The sequence below is a fragment of the Octopus bimaculoides genome, chromosome 10, assembly GCF_046866305.1.
Source record: "Octopus bimaculoides isolate indiv1 chromosome 10, ASM4686630v1, whole genome shotgun sequence".
In the NCBI taxonomy this organism is placed as follows: domain Eukaryota; kingdom Metazoa; phylum Mollusca; class Cephalopoda; order Octopoda; family Octopodidae; genus Octopus; species Octopus bimaculoides.
In genome coordinates, this window is record NC_142937.1 from 6,568,506 (window position 1) to 6,590,873 (window position 22,368).

At 35.4% G+C, this 22,368-nt stretch overlaps 1 protein-coding gene and 1 long non-coding RNA gene across 3 annotated transcripts in view; both read right to left on the reverse strand.

The window, feature by feature from the left end:
* Positions 1-14,635, reverse strand: part of LOC106881389 (vesicular inhibitory amino acid transporter) — a 45,808-nt gene extending 31,173 nt beyond the window's left edge. For both annotated transcript variants that reach the window (XM_014931765.3, XM_014931763.3), the window contains exon 1: positions 14,160-14,635. In XM_014931765.3, coding sequence (XP_014787251.1) covers positions 14,160-14,480 — 321 coding nt within the window. In that variant the 5' untranslated portion in view covers positions 14,481-14,635. The remainder of the gene's footprint in view (positions 1-14,159) is intronic.
* A 46-nt stretch (positions 14,636-14,681) lies between these two features.
* Positions 14,682-22,368, reverse strand: part of LOC128248872 (uncharacterized) — a 48,637-nt gene continuing 40,950 nt past the window's right edge. The window contains exon 3 of the long non-coding RNA XR_016243271.1: positions 14,682-14,816. This is a non-coding gene — a long non-coding RNA (uncharacterized LOC128248872). The remainder of the gene's footprint in view (positions 14,817-22,368) is intronic.

A 22,368-nucleotide genomic window follows, 5' to 3' on the forward strand; every position in this document is an offset into this window, starting at 1 on the left:
TCGGTTTGGTTTTCAATTTCCCTTACTTACTCTCTCATTTCTCCTCCATTTCCAAATGTTTTATCACTTTATCTGTTTTTACTTTCGTTCGCACATTTCTTACAAAATCAATTCTTCCATCCTATGAACCTTAATTCTTTCTGTCAGTCACAAGCTGTTAATTTATCTGGAATTATAACTAAGTGGAAAAAAATGATGGATAGAAAGCTGACGACAACATTAAGCCGACTTTTTTTGCCGTCTTGTATTTCCTTCTCGATATCTTGTATTATTTATATTTAATTCTCACAAACCATTTCTCTGTACACTGCTTTTGTAAACAAGTTCATTAATCAAGATTTAATTTGGTTATTTACTTCTAACGACTAAATTAAGGATGTTGTTTAAGTGCTCATAATTTCTGAATAATTTGTCAGAATGTTTTCTCGTACTTTATAATAATTTTTAATTAAAATATCAAATGAATAACTTTAAAAATCAGGAAAAAGTCCTTAGTACTAAATATTTAACCTCACATATCCTATATATTTGAAAACCAGACATTATATTCCCTGGCGCAAATCAGTGTGCTATTAAGGCAAAGGGTGGAGCAGCAGAAATGGTAGTGTTGCAATTCTAAGTCATGCCCTTGAACGTACTGCACTTAAAAACATTCAATGGTTGAGTTTCAACGAGATTAATAAGTTATGTTTGTGAGTTCGATAAAATGGGCTACAAATTTCCTTGAAACATTTGTGGCTTCTTCACATGTTAGCACTCGTTATTATGGTTGTGTGAGAATCAGGAGGTGATAGAAGTGGGTATAGCACCTTTTGGTGTTTAGTTGCATCTCCTAGTTTGAATCTCGCTGGGCAACTTTCCCACATCCCATCAAAAGCCTAGCATCATACATATTTATCACCATCTTATGTTGACGTTAAAAATTATAACAGAATCTATCCTATTCAAATCACTATAGCCCTTCCCACACTCACAAATCTTACACTAAAACATGATGGCTTCAATAATAATAACAACCTCACACCAACCTCACTGCTTTATCTAACATCGACATTCGCAAAGCTTTTGATTCCATTTCCGATTGCCCACTTTAAAATAAAATATTGACCAATTCAAGAAGCAAAATAGAATATTGACTGTTTCCTGCATGAGGCACAACATGGGCCTGTTCTCTTACCAATTAATTTGACCTACATCTACACGATCTTCACACACATCTTCAAAACTTACACACAGCTTCATTTGTAGATGTCATCTCACTAACATTCTTCTACATTTTATATATACAATCGCAAAAAATTCTCCAACCTCACATCTATCAGTTAGAAACTAGGCTCCAAAAATTAGAGTAACACTTAATAAATCCAATATCTTTCCTTTTACCACTAATATTCGATTACTTGGAAAATGACCACCCATCGCATTCACCAATACAAACATATAATGCACATACAAAGAACATAAAAAGTACTAAAAGTATTTGGAGGTTTTTTAAAATACATAATCTCACCTATTCTCGTCATCCCCAATCTTTCCCAGTTTTCTCTCTCTCCAGAACATCATTCTTCTAGTCTATGATTTTTACGAAGCAGTCGTCTTGTAGTTGTTTAAGAAAAAACAACCACGTCGATCTCAACAGGGTCTTCCTCCAGAAGAATCGTTAGAAAAACAGAGAAAACATATCCACAAAACATATAGGAGGCACAAAAAAGAAAAAGAAAAGGATTCCATAACTCTCCGTAGTCACTATCAGAATTTATACCCATTCGGAAATATACTGAAGGAATAGAACATGTGTAGAATATGACACTGTACTTCATACGAATAACTAAAGCATGTCGGAAGATGCAATGTAGTTCATGGTAAGGCGGAAGCATGTTATATCGGAAACAACAGTTTTATGTGGCTGGTGGTAACACAGTAACAACAGACGATGTTTCCATTTGACTTTTTTTTTATTTGATGCTTTAAAAGTATTTTATCATGTACTTGAAAAAGTACAGTTTAAAAGCAAAAAGTAAGTATGTATACATACATACATACATACATACATACATATATATAGATAGGTAGATAGATATTAATATTTCTAAGTCTCTCTAAAGGAGACTACGGCAGCGGTACTGGATATTAATAGTTATCGCCAAGCCAACATGGCAATCCAAAAAAATAGGACGAATGCTGCCGTTGATTAGCTCCAAGAGGCCATCACCTCTAGCTAGCTATGTGACACACGAACCTGTGTCCTTTATAACCTTCGAACAGGCGGTTATAAAAATCCCGACGTGCGGACGCAGTCAGAACACTTGCTGTGTCTCTTCCTGCTGGCATGGCTTCGAAGTTTCCGTTGCAGCTGTCCATGTCATGCCATACAGACTTTACAGTCTTCACAGAGCATTGAGCAGCACTCATGATGCCGGGATTTTAATATCCAGCGCGAGTCATCATGATACAAGTAACTCTTTTTCGATATTCAGATGGCTTCCAGTCCTCTATGTCGGCAAACCTTTTCTCAAATACAACTTTAATCTTTATGCTCTCCAAAGCCGTTGACTGTTCACCAAAGCATCAACCCGCTCTGGGTCTTCGTTTTCTTCCAACCACAAATTTTAATCAGAAAATTTTCAAAATATGTACTTTGATATAATTCTGTATGCTAATAACGAATATGGTAGTCATTATTTGGGAAAATTTGCAACAAAGAAGCATTTAAGTTATTTTTAGCCAATGGATTTTAAACCACTGTCTTCACAGTGGATTTCGAAACTGTTTGCTGTCATGGCAACTCCGCTTCGTTAATTATTATTTCGAGTGTCTGTGACCGTTAGGAGTGGCACGTGGTTGGAAGGGGGAACCCTTCCACTTAGAAGTTTAATTATATTTCTCTACTGCTGGGTCAAAGAGTTGACAAGTAGGTTTTGTAAGAATGAACTAGGGATTGGTGCGACTGTAACAGTTGATTATAAAAATTATTTACGGGAGAAACTACAAGAAATTAGAAAATAATAGACCGGACATGACAATTATAGATAAGGAAGAGCGAAGTTGCTTACTGATCGACCTATCATGCCTGTTTGATTCCAGGATCGTAAAGAAAGAGGGTGAAAAACAAAAAAATATACAATCCCTTAAAATTTAAAATTGTAAGAATTTTGAGCATGAGAACAGTAAAGGTCGTGCCTATAATAATTAGTGCGTCTGGAAGAGTAAGCAAAGATATAGAGAAACGCCCGAAGGAGATTGGAATAGAATGCCCGGTAGATCTCCTTCAGAAAGTTTGTCTCTTAGGGACAGCTAGGATTATCAGGAGAGCTCTAAGCACTTGAAAGACCACTGAAAACATGTGGATACCTAAGGTTACAGGTAATGACCTGCTACCCACATAAGTCGTACTAGGAATAAAACAGAACCTGAACCAAACCAAAATAATAATAATAATAATAATAATAATAATAATAATAATAATAATAATAAAAAAAATATTCAGAAATTAAAAAATTCAACGAGGTGAACATCAGTATATATATATATATATATATATATATATATATATATATATATATATATATATATATATATATATATATATATATATAACTATCTTTTCTAGCAGTAATTAAAAATAGACCAAGATGACTTGGCTCATTTCAAATTCAAGATCAGCGCTCTCATTGATCGCTAATAGTAGTAAATACTTTTGATATTTGCTGACCGCAAGGGTGTGAGGCCGCTTTTGTCTCCTTATCGCACAGGAATGCCCGTTGCTGATCTCTTCACCATCTGCCGAATCTATTTACAGACCCGTGAAATTTAATCTCTGTTCACCAAGCTGTCTATCTTGCTCTTATTATTCCCTTAAACACTCACATATTTATGATCATCTCAAGTACAAGACAAAAGTTGAAACTAAACAACATTCAAAAATACCTTTTAATAATAGATGGATATAATAATAATGATGGTAATAATAATAATAATAATTTAGCCAAAACTCATGTCGGATCAGAGGAAATATTAACAATGACAAATAGTCGTAAAAAATGAAAATAATAATAGTGATGATAATAATAATAATGAAAGGAAGCGGTTGGAGTCTCCCTATGCTCTGACTGATGATAATCTAGTGATGGTGTCACACGAGAAACACTGGTAATTGCGCAACCTGATAATCGCTGCCTCATATGAGTGACAATAAAAAAACAAAATATTGTGAATAACGGCGGTAATGAAAATGAAGCCTTTGATGGTGAAAGTGTTACACTCTGCAGGCTCAGAGATACTGGTCCGACTCCAGCCTGTCGTTATCCAGCAAGGAACCAGCAGACACGGCGTAGATGGAACAAACAAATCAATGCTGTGGTCATGGAGTGTTACTACCCGAGCAGTCCCGTAGACGAAAATCGTGTTCATCTTAGGGCATACCGACAATGTATGTATGATCAATGGAGAGAAAGAGGATTGTTTCAACTCACAGATCAGAGATTATGTGATCAAGCTAGAGCAATAAGAAAGTCGTTGGTTCAAAGAAGTAGAGCTCGAAGCTAGCAAAAGACGGGTATTGGAAAACAGCAGCAGAGGAAACGATGGGAAATACAGTTCTTTCTGATAAAAGTAATCTCTTAGCAGAAAACAGAGGTGAAATCTCTAATAAAACACAGGAAAGGAACAGTGATAGCTTGCTCGATGAGAGAGACAATAAAACTACGCCTCACGTGATTTTCAACGAGTTTTAACATCCAGTTTTTTAGTTGTTGTTGAAGTTGTTGTTGTTGTTATTATTATTATTATTATTATTATTATTATTATTATTATTATTATTATTATTATTATTATTATTATTGTTCAGTAGTTTTATTTTTATAACGTGCTTTCACTTCACAACCGAGCGCAGCTCTGTGTGCCTTGGGCATGTGCTGTGGTTTGCTGTGGTGCTCTTATGGTTACTGTATTGAAAGTGTTTTGCGTAGGATGTGTGCAGTGCCCAGTAGTGCAATTTTTTGTATGTTATATATATTTGTAAGTCCTGGTATTTTTGTTATGTATTTGTCTGAATATCCTTTTATCATACCTAAGGCGCCTACTATGATAGGTATTGTTTCTGTTTTTAGATTCCATATTCGAGTTACCTCTATTTCCAGGTCTTTGTATTTTGAAAGTTTCTCCATTTCTTTTAGGGAAACGTCATCTGCTGGTATTGATACATCAATTAGAAAGCATTTTTTCCTTTATTATTATTATTATTATGATTATTATTATTATTATTATTATCATTATTATATTATTATTCACTGCTGAATTTTCAAGTCACTCTTCGTAGTAAAGGATTTTTAAAAGATGGAATAGTTTTTATAAAAACTGCTCGCAAAGTCTATCCGTATACAGACAACATAGGAAAAAATTCTTTAAGTTGCTTGCATACAAAGAAATTGGTTTCAAAACCTTCGAGCCACACCCTCTCAAAAGAAAACTAAAAATGAATAACGCACTTCACAAACAACAAATAAATAAAAAAAAAGAATTGTAATTTAATTGTGCAACAAAATATTAATGTTGAACATGAATAAAAAGAAAATATTTTAACAACCACTTTGAATACCTGAGTGAAAATGCTGTCAACAACAACAACAACAACAACAACAACAACAACAACAACAACAACAACAACAACAACAACAACAACAGCAGCAGCAGCACCGTCACATACACACGTTCTTTATCAAACGAAAAATATTTCCGTTCTTTCACAATGCAACAACACTTTTGCTGCTATTTTAAACAATTCCCGATGTCCAAATATGAAAGAAGCAGTAAGAGCTAGACATGTTTCACGAAACGGCTTCTCTCTGCTGGCCACTATATATAGAATCAAATAAAAGAATAAAAATATCTATAACTGTCTTCCAAAAAAAAAAAAAAGAAAAAAAAGAATGAAGAAGGATTTCAGCCATCAGCAAATCCTTAAAAGAACAGCTGGAAGAAGCTTCGTTATACGATGTGTGGTGCAAACCGTCTCTCTAGAGAAGGGAAGAATGTATGAACCCGTTTGCATAATTTTTGATATTGAAAGCACAGCCCAAATATAGGCTAAAGGGGTTAAGGTACATATCCACACCTACAGGTATGCTCCAATATTTAGGCCAAAGAGATACAGGCGGGGTGGTGTCAGTCAAGGGTACCGGCAACGGTTGTGACTTCTGGTTTGTTGAATATCAGAGGATTGGAAGGTGATCAAAGTGTGTGACAAAGGACGATGTGTGATTAGGAGGGGGTCAGAAAGGATTTATAAGAACTAATGACCTCTTCGAAAGCAATAGGGCCATTCTGGAACAATGCCTTATTGCAAGAGCAGAACCTTTGAGAGCCGCTGTAGACGGCAAAAAGGTTTAGTTGTTAACCTGTAGAAGCAAGTGACATCTGGAGGTAATTTGCCCTGAAGAACTAGAGAAGGTAAAAAAGAAAGGTAAATTGTAAAGAGCAATAATAACAACGCCAACTACATCAGGTCCAATCTCTAAGTCACCTTCTGCCTCATCAGCAGCACAATCAACATGAACAGCAACAACGGTGTATCGTTCTGCTATAACCACACTCACCACTACATTAATGATTTTCGATGAAGTAAGGGATAACAATATTACAAACATTGACAACACTGTCACTACCATAATCACAACAGCCATCGCTAAATATAGCACTAAATACAGTTCAGTTAAACGGATAGACGGTGAATCCTTTATGAGGGCGAGGAAAATTGTATAATAAAACAGCTAATGCGCATTTTTGTTAGTATCAAGGAAAGTATTAATGTTTACAAATGCACTGTAAGTTGCAGAAACATCAACACCAAGACTGGTTCTATTGTAAACTTGACGCATTGACAGGATGGAAATACTCGAGAAGCATATCAAATCACAAAACTTTTGCGTTTCGTGGCAATCGTTTTGGAACAATAGATGTAAGATTTACTCCCGAAGAAGAGACGAGCACCCACTCTCTCACCTTTTTAAAATATGAACAATGTTTCTTAATTTCTTCCCATACAGAGAGAAGACTGGCAGAGGTGACAGTGAAAGATGTTCTGCCAGAAAGAGACGTATGGTGGCTGATAGTGACACAGTAGGTGATGATGAAGAGATCATCCAACACACAGAAAAAGCTTCATCAGAAGCGCGGGTGCTCAGGAATTGGTATGGAAATGACCATACAAAATAATCTGGAAACAACGCGATAATCCTGGGTATTATACGCAGCTATCGGCAGTGGTTGACAGTAAAAACCCTATGCGGTCTGGATATTCATCCGGGGGCTTTCTGCTACACACACAAAAAAAAAAAAAAAAAAAAAATCAGGCAACAGACCCGCACTGCTCCCGACAGCTCACGAAGAACAACAACGCTAACAATATGAACAACAGCAAAATGACCACAACTTCAGTAGCAGCAACAAAGCAAAACGATCAACAATTGCAGCCACAAAAATCGAATCAACAGCTTCAGAAGCAGCAGTAACTACAAAAAACGTTACAACAGCAACACATCCAACAACAACAGGTATCCCCAAAATAACAACAGACCCTGATTTCAAACCAACCCCAAAAGGAAACTTCCCAGCAATACCTTCATCATCCATCACAGAAAAACGGTAGTGCGCAGGCACAAATAGTTATAGACTCATCTTTCCCTCAAAAACGACAGTGTTTTCTTCATCAGAAATATTACCAAGTGACAAAGCCGAGGTGAGAAACCAAACAAATGCGTCAATCTATACGAACTTCAATTCGGAAGGGCCGTGTCGGCGCATGCAGTTGACGTCACCATTGTGGTGATGGTCACACTGAAGTGGAAACGGTCGACACTGTTCTCAAGAAATACGATAGAGTTCAGACAAGTCAGAGGATTTGGAGATCGGCACCTGGAAAAGTAGGTCCGTGTCGGCGGACAACATTATTGGGCACAAGGCTAACGGGCCAGTAAAACTGCCTGGGGTTTGATTTCAGATCTCGACATCCAAGACAAGCCAGAATTTGGACGAGGTATGATGCAGTATAGTCTCTTCCAAAAATTTGTTGAGAAAACGCTTTTTATGAGATTCGGCGAGAGATGGCAGATTTCTTCGTTGCTTCCATTATTATATTATTTACCTGCCTCACTGCTGTGCTTTGGAGCCACTGATATTCAACTTTTGTAGGAGGGGCCTTTTCGATCGGTCATGCAGTCCCTCTATTGTCAGCATCCTCTGCATGGTGGGTTCCGTATACACAGTGGCTGCGTTACCTACATACATTCTTAGACGGTGGATAAGTGTGGTTACCGTTTTTGAGGCACATGTTTCTGCTTTGCCTCTCTGATAGAGCTACAGTCCTAGCTGAAGCAAAGTCCGAGAGTGAATGCTAGCGATTCAATAGCGATAAGCAAGAGCACCGGTGGTAACATTGATCTTATGCCCAAAGTCACTGAATACATACATAAACATCAGTACGAAGGGTATCAGTTGAACATCCTCTTAAAAACTTTTGTCAAGTGGAAACAGATTCATAACAGTCTGGATATCGTTGTTTGGGACAGATAAGGAAAATAATGTTTGTTAGTTGCCCTATTGATGTGAATGTCTATCTGAAAATCAAAGAGAAAGAGGGTAACTACGGACAACTGCTTCGAACTTCAACTTCTATACACAAATTATAAATTCGCATTAATTGGTTTTGTTAGTAAATGCCTAAGGAGGAGTTTTTAGAAAAAGAAATCAACCAGCTAACACACATATTACTAATAAAATCTGTAAGTGGAAGAGTAAAACATACATGACTTTTCTCAAGGGCAAAATGTGACATTATTTTTTATATTTACGTTCTAAAGATGGAGCTTTGTATCTTTGTAGGAAAGCAGCTACTTACTTACAGAAGACTTCAAATAATTAAAAGTAGAATAGAACATAATACATACATACATATTACAAGTTCAGGTTTATACCTGTAGTTATTGGGGCCCTGAGATATGCAACACACTGCCTAAATACCAATCTTGAGAAATTAGGCTTCTCAAAACCAGAAATGAGAAAGCTAATTCGATGTCTACAGATCCAATCCATCACTGGAACTGTAAAAATCTGTAAAACTTTCCAGAAGTTTATCATTTAAATATATATGAGCATGTCTAGATATGTAACTATATGTATGAGAATACATACATAAACATACAAATCTGCACATACATACATACATACATACATACATACATACATACATACATACATACATACATACATACATACATACAAACAAGCAAAAATACCCTGTTGTTGATGTTGAAATCCCAATGAAAGAACCTTGGATCTAGATTAGAAATCGGTTCTTTCTCTATTGGCAAGAAATCTTGAAATAAACTGAATAATGACATACACACCTATCTACCTACCTACCTACCTACCTACCTACCTACCTGCATATGTATATAGTATGAGTTAAGCTGCATGACATATAACCAGTTTTAAGAGCTCTATGAGTCTTTATATTCTGAAAGAGAAGGCTGTGAAGAGAATTCGTGTTATTAAGTCCAAATGTCTCGCTTCTGGTCTCCATAGTTACAAAGATTGCTGAGAATACATAAGAAAAAAAAAAAAAAGAAAACAACACTGAAATTATTTACTTATACCATACTTACACATGTTTCAGCGAATATTTCAAAGCCAACTTACATAGGTTTGGCTCGATGTAAATATTACAAATTCATATCTTTAAAGTTAATTTCAGAATTGAAGTGTTTATTGCTTGTTTTTGAATATATATAAACAGCAAAACAATTGGAAAATGTACCTTTAGAAGGCAATACATTGCTAACTATTCTTTCCAAGATGGCAAATAACATTTTCAGAAAATGGACTGTAAAGACTTTTATAGCAGTGAAGAGTGTAACTGGTTGTTGTTGATTTATATATATATGATAATGACAAATATATACATTTACAAAGACTTACTGACCCAAATTTCGGCTTTTACACATACGCGCATTCAGACATGTATACATGTTTACACTAACTCACAGCTACAAGTATATAAGTATATACATACAGAAATAAAATTATAAATAGAGAAATATACTTTGATAAAATTTATTTTACCCTTGGATATTCATATTTAACAACAATTGTTTCGCAGCTTAATAAACATGTATAAATAATTTATTTTATATTTTATAATAAATGATAAATTAGTTACATGTCTGCATTAATATATATATATAATTTAAAAATTAATACAGACAATAAGCTTGCTCGGCAGGTTAAAAGAATTCCATGTTTATATCTCAAGATAACACTTCAAAACGCAGAGAGTCAATTTTCGAAGCATGAAGATATGGAAGACAATAAGAATAAAAATAGGATTAATAAAACGGTTTTCTATAGAAGGGAGCGGAAATTTAGTAAGATATTAAAAAGTAAATAAGAGATGATTTTGGTATAAGAGAAGGTTAAATATAAAAGAATGAATTAAAAACTCATATATTTAACATTAACAATCTAGAAAATAAAGAATAGTAGAGACAGAGAAAAAACAACAAAATGAAACTAAGTAAAAGTTCTTAGTGATTACATTTAAGAAATATAAGAATTGATGTCAACAAAAAAATATGAATAACATGGAATTAAAAATTAGAAGACATTTTGAGTTAAGAGAGTTCCCCGTGTTTGTAAACATGTGGTTGAGTTAGTGTGTTGGTTCAACTGTCGATGCGTACACTCAGGTGTGTGAATCTATTCACAAAAGAATCTCAGATGGAGAATTTTTGCAATGTCTCACAAATCTTCATTGTGCTACGAATAGAGTGGATTTCGAAAATCTGCGTCAGTTTCTTTCGCTCTTTCAAGGTTCTTGTGCAAATTTGTCGGTACATAACCTAATGCATCTATGATGAGAATTCATAGTCAGGGTACAAGATCTGTAAATTCTGCATTAATTTGCCATAAATATTCTCTTTTTTCTGGACTTTTGATTGTACATTCCCATCCACCGGGCAGCTGACATCCAGAGAAGTGCATGACCTTTGTTCCCTATTTCACAGAGCAATATCAGATCTGTTATGTTTGCACCGAATCGATGTTCTTATTGGGTTTCTCCTCTGATATTCCTGGTTTTTAAAGGTATCAATACTTACTGGTTCTGATATGTCTTTGATGCCAGAGCAGTCCTCTCTACGGATAGCAATGTAAATAGTCTTTGCAACTATATCATGTCTCAGGGGCAGGTAAGTATGTTGTAGACATTTGGGGGCAGATGCTGATGATGCAGGTGATACCTTCCACACTGGTATAGCAGAGTCGACATTTTTTTTTATCACAACGTGGTTTGGTGGTACCTTTGACCCACACGTTTATCAGGTATTTTATTTAGTAGCTATTTCCTGTTCTTGGATAGTGAAAGCATATCCCTCTAGGTGCGATATAACGTATCTATCGCATGTCCAGGAGAGGCTACTCATCCTGTCAATGATGCTGTTTCCCTCTAGCTTACGGGATATGCATCCATGCATTGGTTTTTATTGGTATGATGCTTGCTTCTCCTCCAAACCTCTGTTTAGGTGGACCAGTTCAGTTTCCTTTGGGTCGCACGAAACAGTTGTAGTCTCAGAGTACCTGCACAATTGTACTCCAACTCTGAAGGTGCTGTTGTTCTCGCTATTGAGTATGCAGGGAATATACTTATTTCTTTACCGCTCAGCTGATAGTCTGAGTGATACAATACGACATTCAAAGTCTGTTTCAACTGATCTCATGCCTCTACGGCCACCACCTTGTCTCACATAAATCCTATCGGAGTCACTGTTAATTTAGAAATTGCCAGTGGTGGTCAGTTCCTTTCTGGTTTTGATGTCCAAGCTACGTATTTCATCGAGTGTCCATTCCAATATCCCAAATGTTAGTACTAGCACTGGTACTGAAAAGCATTGTAAAATATGGTCTTATTAAATGCAGACAACTCTGAGTTTCACATTATCTGAAGTCTGCAGAAGTACTCTTTTATTATTTTAGCTTTAGTCAGCATCAATGTACGCAACATTCTCATCAGTTCCGAGATATTTGTAGTTTTCATCATTTGAGAGAGGGGAGATTGACAAGCCGTTGATGAACATGTTCTCTGCCTGGTAGACAATTTTTCCTCGGTTACCTATCATGTATGAGCGTTTATCTTGCCCAAACTTTATTGCTATATCTCGTGAGAAAGTTGTGACTAGTTCTAATTGTCTCTTGATGTTGGTTATATTACCAACATATAACTTTGTATCATCAACAAAATATGTTTAAGGTGACATTAATTTTATTCTTCTCTGCATATCTCAGCATGCAGCCTTGGCATTTCGTTAACAGGGCTGAGAAGGGATTCACTGCCAGTACAAACAGCATTACAAATAAACTATCACACTGGAATATGTCTGTTGCTAGCTTAATTCTGTTTGTAACAATAGGTGTTATTTTAGTAGTTGTCAAGGATAACTGTATGGACCATGTTGCAGTCAGTCTTTCAACGGCATTTACAGTAGCAGCTGGTACTCTGGCAAAGTGTAGTGATTCTGTCACCCATGAGTAAGGTACAGAGTCGAACTCCTTCTTGTAGTCTAACCATACCGTTAAGAGATTACAGTCATGCTGCTTCGACAGGACAGCTTTGCTGAAGACGAGTTGTTCAGCACAGTTCCGGATGCTTTTTTACTTCATGCCTGTTCATCGGTTATCACATCATTTGTTTGGCATGTATGTATGTATGTATGTATGTATGTATGTCATTATTCATTTTTTATCAAGATTTCTTGCCAATAGAAACAGAGCCGGTTTCTAATCTATATTCAAGGCACCTTCATTCGAATTTCAACAACGTCAATAGGGTATTTTTGTATGTATATGTGAAGATCTGTATGTTTTGTTTCATGTATGTATTCTCATGCATATAATTGCATGACTAGATATGCTCATATATACTTAAATGATAAACTTCTGGAAAGTTTTACAGATTTTTACAGTACCATTGATGGCTTGGATCTGTAGTCTTCGAATCAGCTTTCTCCTTTCTGGTTGCATGTATGTATGTATGTATGTATGTATGTATGTATGTATGTATGTATGTCACCACTGGCATTTATATTCTGAGCCTCTGCAAAAGTATTTAATATCATTTTATATTGCTAAAATGATACTTATCTATTAAATTGATAAAGATTCCAAACATTTTCAAGCTTGAGAAGAATAGCTGTCGGTGTATTGCCTTCTTATTTAATGTAAACTTACTATTGTTTCTGATTATGTGTTTAAAGGTGAGCACGCAGACCCACTAATTCTGGACTGATGATGTGGCTTTGCAATCTTCTCTGAAACGTGTAAGTATGCTATTCCTAAATAATTGCAGAACGAACTCCCCTTCCATTATTGGTTGGCTGAAATACATAATTAAATAAACAAGAGAACTCAGAGAGCGCAACTCCCCGCCAAGGCAATCAGTTCGTGCCAGTCACGAGCTCAAACATCCCAGAAAGTTTCATCTGAATCCATCCAGCAGCTCTTGAGATATCTTGTCCACTGGCAAACAAACAAACAAACAAACAAACAAACACGACTGAAAACAATACCCCTGCCTTCGCTAAGGCAGGGGTAATAAATGAATAAATAAATGAATAATACTCCATCAGTGAGACACAAATCACACGCACACACACACACTCTCTCTCACACACGCACACACGCACACACACACACACACACACACACACACACACACACACACACACAAACACACACACATTTATGGTTGTAATCTCAGTATTATTTCTGAGCGTAGTTTGAATCAGCTATTTCTCTTTCTCTTTCTCTTTCTCTCTCTCTCTCTTTCTTTTTCTCTCTCTTTCTCTTTCTCTCGATATATGTACATACATACATATATGTGTGTATTTCCTTGTTTGTCGGTGTGTGTGTTTGTGTGCATGTGTGTGTATGTGTGTGTACGCATGTGTGTGTGTTTGAAGTGGTGCTTGTGTTCTCAGGTGTCTTAATGAATGAAAAATAACTACAAGAACGACAAAGCACCTGTTATAATGCAATATAAAAGATTCATAAAATATTGGAATTGTAAAATATTTGGAGAAAGTAGAGAAAGTAGAAAAGTGTGATGCTCTTACCTGAATAGCATTTGTCACATTCCAACCAGCCTGCCAGGATGTGATTCGGTTTCTTTCTAATTTAGCATCCACTGCGTCCATAACAGGAGTTTGGTGCGGACTTCCTAAAGTCTGTTTACCATCTTTTACATCGGAGATCGATGCAGTACCATTGCTTTCCTCTGTGATGCTACCGAATTTTTTTTTATCGTCAAATATTTCTGTGAGCTCTTTCTCATTCTCAAACTGAGAATACTTGACAAAATGAACGGTTTCATCTGTTGAACTCTGTCGTATAAGCGACTTCAACTTTTCTATATAATATATGCTTTTCGCAGTCATTTTATAAATCTGGATTAGTTTGTTTTACCTAAGTCAATATATATATTTTCGTAGTACTCTTTCCTGTTTAAGAAAATTTCTTAGCTTCTCTCCTTCTCTCTCCCTACATATGCATACATATATGCATATACATATATGCATATATATATATATATATATATATATATATATATATATATATATATATATATATATATATATATATATATATATATATGTATGTATATATATATCACTTGGGTTCTATTTCTCTATCTCCCTGTTTCACTCCTCCTACACATGCGGCTGTATTATATGCCACTTTTTCATTCGGTTTTGCAACTTGATGTCATAAAACTGCAAAAGAAAAAAAAATTGTATAATTGTTTTGATAAGAAAATCAAAGTAAATAAAAATGCATACCTAATACAACAGAATTATCGCTTAAGTGTAGCAGATCTCAGTAAAAGCGAATTAAAAGAAGAAAATGCTACGAATAAAATCTAACGGAATAAGCACCAGCTATGCCAAAGCAAGAAACGAAGCTAACATCACAATTGAAGTACCACAAGTTTTATACTATATTTCGACACATAAAGATAGGCAGAAAAAAGACCAAACAAAATTTTTATTGGAACTGCATCTCTTATATATAGCCACTATTAACTACAAAATGTCACTTTTATTCAGCCAATGAATGGGCTTCTGCTTGGTCGCTAAATCTGTTAGAATAAGATGCATGGTCTCTCCAACATCCCATTCTACTATTTTAGAAAGGAAGTAGAAAGGGCACAATAAAGAATGGGGTTTAGGGTACACTATGTCTAAATTCAAAGCGGTATGTTCCAACGCATTGATTGTTAGATTATATGATCAGAACTGACCTGGAACAAATTTAATCATAGTTAAATACACCATTCCAGCCCATTACAGTTTCCATTAGCTGGATACTTGATACAACCACTTCGGTACTTCTGGTCCTTTCTTTTCATGATCTCCAAGATTGGTGTGGGGAATGAGAGAAGTTTCTCCGGACTGTTACCTGGCCCTAAAAGCAAAAGATGCAACTCAGGACATAAAAAAAAGCGAAATGGTGTTAAACCGTGCGGCAGATAACGCCAACCACCCCAAGCAGGAACGGCCCCTCCAATGGACTTCTCCAAAAAATGTGTCTACAACGCAAAGTTATGGTAGGAAACACTTTCCCAATGTTCTGCGTAGTAGTATTGAAAACGGAACCAAGAAGTTGCCAAGTGAAGTGCTTAACCATCCAAGCAAGCCTACGCACCTTGAACGCTAAATACTGACAATATCTCATAAAAGGCACGTATCACCAATCTTAATACAATAAGATATGTTTTTAACATAGCCACGTGTCAGAAATTTTGGGAGAATTTTTATGTTTATACTTGACTGGTACTTTATTTTAACGACCTCGAGAGAGATGTGGAGGGGGAGGGGAGATAAGGGAGGGGAGATAAGGGAGGGGAGGGAGAGATGGTGGTGAGTGAAATGTGCAATTTAAAAAAAACCTTTTCCTCCGTTACTTAGCCCGTCTGTAACGCTTTCGCGTGATTAGTTGAAGAGAAAGGCGAAGAGCGAAAGTGAAAAGAGAGAGATAAAGAGGGTAAGGCGAAGAGTGAGAGAGAAAGAGAGAAAGAGAGAGAGAGAAAGAGAGAGAGAGAAAGACAGGGAAAGAGAGAGAGTGTGTTGTGTATTAAGTCTATAAAATTGTGCATAAAGTATATATAACGTGTGCATTAAGTAATCATCGTATTCCAATTTCCTTCACTTTTCAGTGATTAGCAGATGAATGACTATCTTTTGATACAGACACAACACAGGCTATGCTTTCAGGTCTTTTTTGGATAAAGTTTTCAGATAACCCAATAAGTTTACCATTAGCTCCGTGAAATATTTACGGGTCCCGCTAGCAGCATATAATACCAGAATACTTCCTTAAAATCTGATCATAATCGTACAAAAGTAAGCAAGACAAAAATAACCTGCAACACATGAATACCTTTTCAGATTAAAAAAAAAACTGAGTAGCACAGTTTTATTTAGCTTAATGAAAATATAACGCAAAACGAACTCTCATCAACGTAAAACATATGGACGGTTATACATTGAAGTGAACAACTTTTCAAGCAAATACTACGAGCAGACTTTCATTTCGAAAGTCTATTATCATTACAATTTGGATATTTAAAAAAATAAAATATAGATGTTTTGAAGTAATTATGAAAATACATCTTTATATTTATTGTTTACTAATCTAACCCCCCCCCCAAAAAAAAACCTGTAACCCGGGCAACGCCGGGTAGTTCAGCTAGTTATTTATGATATTATTCTACAAGTTAAGGCAGAGAGCTAGTAGAATCGTCAGTATACTGAGCAAAATGCTTAGCGGCATTTCGTCCACTTCTACGTTCTGAGTTCAAATTCCGCAGGGGTTGACTTTGCCCTTCATCTCTTCGGGGTGGATAAAATAAGTACCAGTTGAGCAATGGAGTCGATGTAATCGACCTACTCCCTCACCTGGATTTGCTGGCCTTCTGCCAAAATGTGCATGGAGAAACACACACACACACACACACACACACACACACACACACACACACACACACACACACACACATCTGAAGAAGAAGAGACTAAGAGAAAAAGAGGTGAAGGTTTGTAATATTCTGCATTTGTGTTTTAAATTGCAGGCAGAGTCGGGATGTTTGACATAATAAAAGAATGTCATGAAGATCTATAAATTTTTGCATTAAAAGATAGATCGATAGAAAATTAAAGTGAAATAACCTTAGAAAATTGCTGTGGATGTTACACGTTCATGTTTTATGAGATCCAAACCCCTTAGAAAATGGATCATTTTCACAAAACTAAGCCAACTTCCAATAATATCAATGACCCCAAACGAAAGAACAAGTAAATCGAGGGCTACACTATATTATAATGCATTCAGAAGGCAAATAGCTACTAACACCCTGGCGAAATTTTTCACCGCTACAGATAGACATTTTCCGAAATCGAATAAATACCATAGAATCATTAACCGGCATGCTATTAGAGTAGCAATCTCCACTTGCAGATTATAGCGAAGCATATCACTATGAAAATGTCTGAATACCATAGAAAAAAGAAAACGAAGTAAAATAGGTAATAAAAATAATAATAAGAGTACTCCTAATGATAACCACGCACATCGAGCTGAAAAGGTAGATAGTCAATGCAGGCAATGAAAGAGAAACGTACACCAAAATAGAGAAGAGCAGTGGAAGGGAGACAACCGGTATAATTTCTAGCGTAGCTGGCCCAGAAATAGTAAACGGTAGACAAAATAAAACAGAAACTCATGTCTATAGATGAAATATAAACACTAGTTGATCTGTAGATAGAAAAACAGAAGAGGTATCTAATTCTGGTCCCATTAACACAAGCAGGATTGCTATCAATAAAAATCTTTGTAGCTGGACAAGAAAAAATCTGTCCCAAAACGCTCAATGTCTAACGGAAAATATAGTATACGGGTGTAGGGTTACATCTAGTGGATTTCGCCCATCTATATTGGGCATGGTAGACGAATTTCAAGGCGAGACTGGCAAGTCATTTAGCTTTATTTAGAGATATAGGGAAAATGCATAGCAAGAGCTTAAGAGGGTTTATCCGCTCCTTTAATAATAACACTAACTTTAATATAGAATGGGAAATGATGGTTGAAGCACAACCTTATGTAATCGGGGAAAAATGCAATTTATGTATAGAAGAAATACTCCATATTTTCTCGTCTAAACACCAGTTGCTAAATAGAAAGCAAAAACAACCCCCGAAGGTGTCCACACCTTTACAGAAAGGCATTCAAATATTTCCATAGAAAGGATTTCTAATTAAGCACCAGGTAAACAGGAGATGCTTGGTTTTACACTGCAAATGTAGTATCTATTTTGCTTATATCAAGTAGTAAAAATCCGTATTTGAAATGCTTACTACACATCTAGAATGACGAAACCTATATGTAAATTAAATCCTATATAATGACTATATAAGGAAAGATTCGAATCAACCTCACAAATAAGTTATCTCTCTCTCTCTCTCTCTCTCTCTCTCTCTCTCTCTCTCTCTATCTATCTATATATATATATATATATATATATATATATATATATATATATATATATATATATATATATATATATATATATATATACATATATATAACTTATATCTGATTTCGTGACCAATAATTACACTTAATATCTCTGAAACTCCTTAATCCACTCAAGGCTGGCGGTTATAAATATACTCTAACCTAATTTAGTATTCATGATTCCAAATTGAAACCTAGGGTCATTATGGGTCAATTTGATAATAATGTTTATAGTTGTATTAGGGTTTTAAATGTTCTTCTCATTCCCCAAACAAATATAATGCTAGGTAAACCTAAACATCTTTAGTTCGTTTCAAACCAGGACAGTCGGATGACCTTGAATAAAGTTGCATAGACTAACCAGATGAATATAACTGGTCCAAATATAACTGTAAGACGTCTCTACAGCAGAAACGTGCGTCGGACACATTTAAATTAAAGATGTATAATTGACTGTAGTAATAAAAAAAATTGTAATTGCCTTGGACATACTCTCGATAAAATATTGATAATCTAGCGAAGCGAACCCAGACTTTATCCAGCGGATAAAATATATTGGGATTGGGATTGCTTATTCACACACACACACACACACACACACACACACACACACACACACACACACACACACACACACACACACACACACACACACACACACACACACACACACACACAAGACTAAAAGCAATATCTTGTTTGAAATCCCTTGCCTGTGCTTAGTATACAAATGTTCTCAAATATGCTGACTTACACCGTGGAATTTCCACCCAGTTTGTGTAGTTCCTCTTCAATCCAGTAATCTTATCAATCTCCTTTCAACTTCTCCGTCCTGCCATTTGGCTCTGAGCTCTTTCTCTTATTAATATATGCGTGCGTGCACGTCCTGTTGTGTGTGTGTGTGTGTGTATACATATAGAGGTTGTTCTTTTCAAACTTTATGCATCAGTAAGATTTAAATGTTATTGTATGATTCAAATCCAAATTTCGGCACTAAGTACAACGTTGATCCAATAGATTTTGTTTCAGTATCTAATATTTCCATTTGGTAAACACTATTTACCATTTGGAATGCACTTCCTTGACTACCTACTTTTTAACAGGCCAAGTGGTTGCTATCAATTAATGACCGTGTTAAAGTTAATAACCACCTGTTTATATTTACCTAAGATTTCTCAGTGAGAGTTTCAAGCATTACGTCTTTTATATTTATCTAAATAATCCAACTCAACGTTGGTTTCTATTATTTTCATATCATTCTTGATCCTGCTAGCTTAAAGTCAATGCTGTTGCTTCAGGCAACGTATGCTTGTATAACGCAGATATATCATACGGTTTTCTCTTTAAACTGAAGTCGTGACCAATAAGCTGTGTATGGTGTACATTGGATGGGACCTAGAGAGTCAAGGAAGATCCCATGAATATCTGACAGTTTCTCACCCTCAAAGTAAACATAACTTACACTCACTTCCATCAGAATATTTTGCAAAGCTTAATAACTTTTGTGGAATAATAATAGTTTCGTATGTAAGTGTAGTAACTGTACAAACAAACATCCGTTAATCTACTCGAAATGACCATCAAAAATCTGCAAAATATAGAAAGAAAGCTAATATATTTGCAAAATCTTGAACACAAGATACAGAATTGAAAATTTTGAAATTAATTTAGGGTACAAACAGCACCTTACCATAGTTTTCAATCGGAAGATCAAGAAATTTATCTAATAACAAATTGCAGTAAAGAAGTGTGTTTGAAAATGTTAATTTACATCGAACAAAAAGCATTAATTTAATAAACAATATTATTGCTATGGTTTTGCAGAAGAAGTTAGTTGACTTTAAAACGTCAAAATACTCCTTGTTAATTGGTGGAGCAATTGATATAAGCGTCAGAGACCTAATGTGGTTATATGAGAGATATTTTCCCTATAGATATCAAAGAGTGCAATATTTTTTTAATTCAACTGAGTGCGGCAGAAGAGAGGAATAAAAGGAAAAAACAAGAAACAGAAGCTAAAAAATATAGGAATAAAAAATCAATTTTTTTTTGGCACTTGAACAACACATTCTTTCATCGGTACTAACTGCAAGAAAAATGAATATAAACCAACCCACCGATGTATCAGACGGAGAATTGAACGTCCTTCAAGAACCAGATGTGTTTTTAAAGAAGCAGAAAATACAAAACTTTTGAATAAAAAAAATGGAGGAAAACAGCTCAGCCTATATGAGATGCGATTCTGTACTACAATCTAGGTTCCCTGGAGTCTGTAAAAATATAGAAAAAAATAATTTTCTCAGATATCCTGTAGGCAGAAATGTTTACATTCAGTCTGAAGTATCTTTAAAATCAGAGCCATAGAAATATTCTTAGAAAATAATGGAATCATTAACATAGAGCATCAAGATAAATTGCATAGAAAATGGAGATATCTTCTCCACAGAGTTCCTCATTACATGAAAATTTAGCAAAACTTTGCACTGCGTTGTTGACAGAATTCTATTGACAGGTTCAGGAAAACAATTAGTTGAATTATAACACGAAGCTGGGATTACTAGAATCATTGATAGGGTTTGATTTCAGAGAAGTGCTTCTCAATAGCATAGGAAAGAATCCTGGAAGAACACCATAATTTCTCCGTTAGAATTAAATGAATATACTCAGCTGATCGCTTCTGAAGTTCACCACAAACGATTACTTAGCATTTGTTCATTTGGCCAAATATTCTTGCCTCCTGTTTAACTCTACTCAAGATCAAACATATAGATAGCATGTGGCAAGTTCGTTATATTCATATTGATTTTAAGGAGGCAACCTTTTTGAACAAGTGTCTTTTCCAGAGTTTATCTAACTAAAACGCAAAGATACTGAAAGTATGATAGAAGTGATTCAACAAGGGAATACTGAAAAAGACAGCTGCTAATTTTGTAAACTGCCATAATAATTTTCTCAATTTGGTTGGAATGCATGGTACTAACTATGATGTGTTGATGGCAATTTTTTCGGTGTCCTTCAGTCGGTCAGCACACTGTTGGATGAAATATATCAATAGTTATCAAATCTGAATCTGAAGCCCGATAGAGATCCTGAATAGAGATTGTAAAAGCAGTTCATGAAAACTTTGATATCATTGTAAAACATCTGTAAAGACTAAAAGATGATGAATTAAATTTAACAAGATGAGGACAAATATCCGCCAATTGTAAATAATGTAAATAATATATATATATATATATATATATATATATATATATATATATATATAGTTCAAGAATTTGTACCGGATTTTTGCAGAGTTTTGAAATTTTTAAACATTTTTTTGCAATTGTCTGATAATACAGACATAGACTTGCCCAAATGCATTAATAAATTAACATTGATATTTTTTTTAATCATTGTTACAATCATCTGAAATGGAACTGTCAAAGCGCGATATTCGAGCAATTTTGCTATTCAACTTCAAAAAAGGACGTAAAGCAGCTGAAACTGTTTGCAATATCAACGAAATGTTTGGTGAGGAAATGACCAGTCAGTGGTCAGCTCGAACATGGTTTAAATGATTTCGCAGTGGAGACCTGAGCCTTGAAGATCGTGCAGGTAGTGGACACCCATCTGTCATCGATGACGGTCAATTAAAGACTGTCATTAAGAAAGATCCACGTAAAACCACTCGAGAACTGGCAAAAGAACTTCAAGTTAGTCAGAAAACTGCCTGCAACCATTTGCATGCGATCGGAAAATAAAAACAAA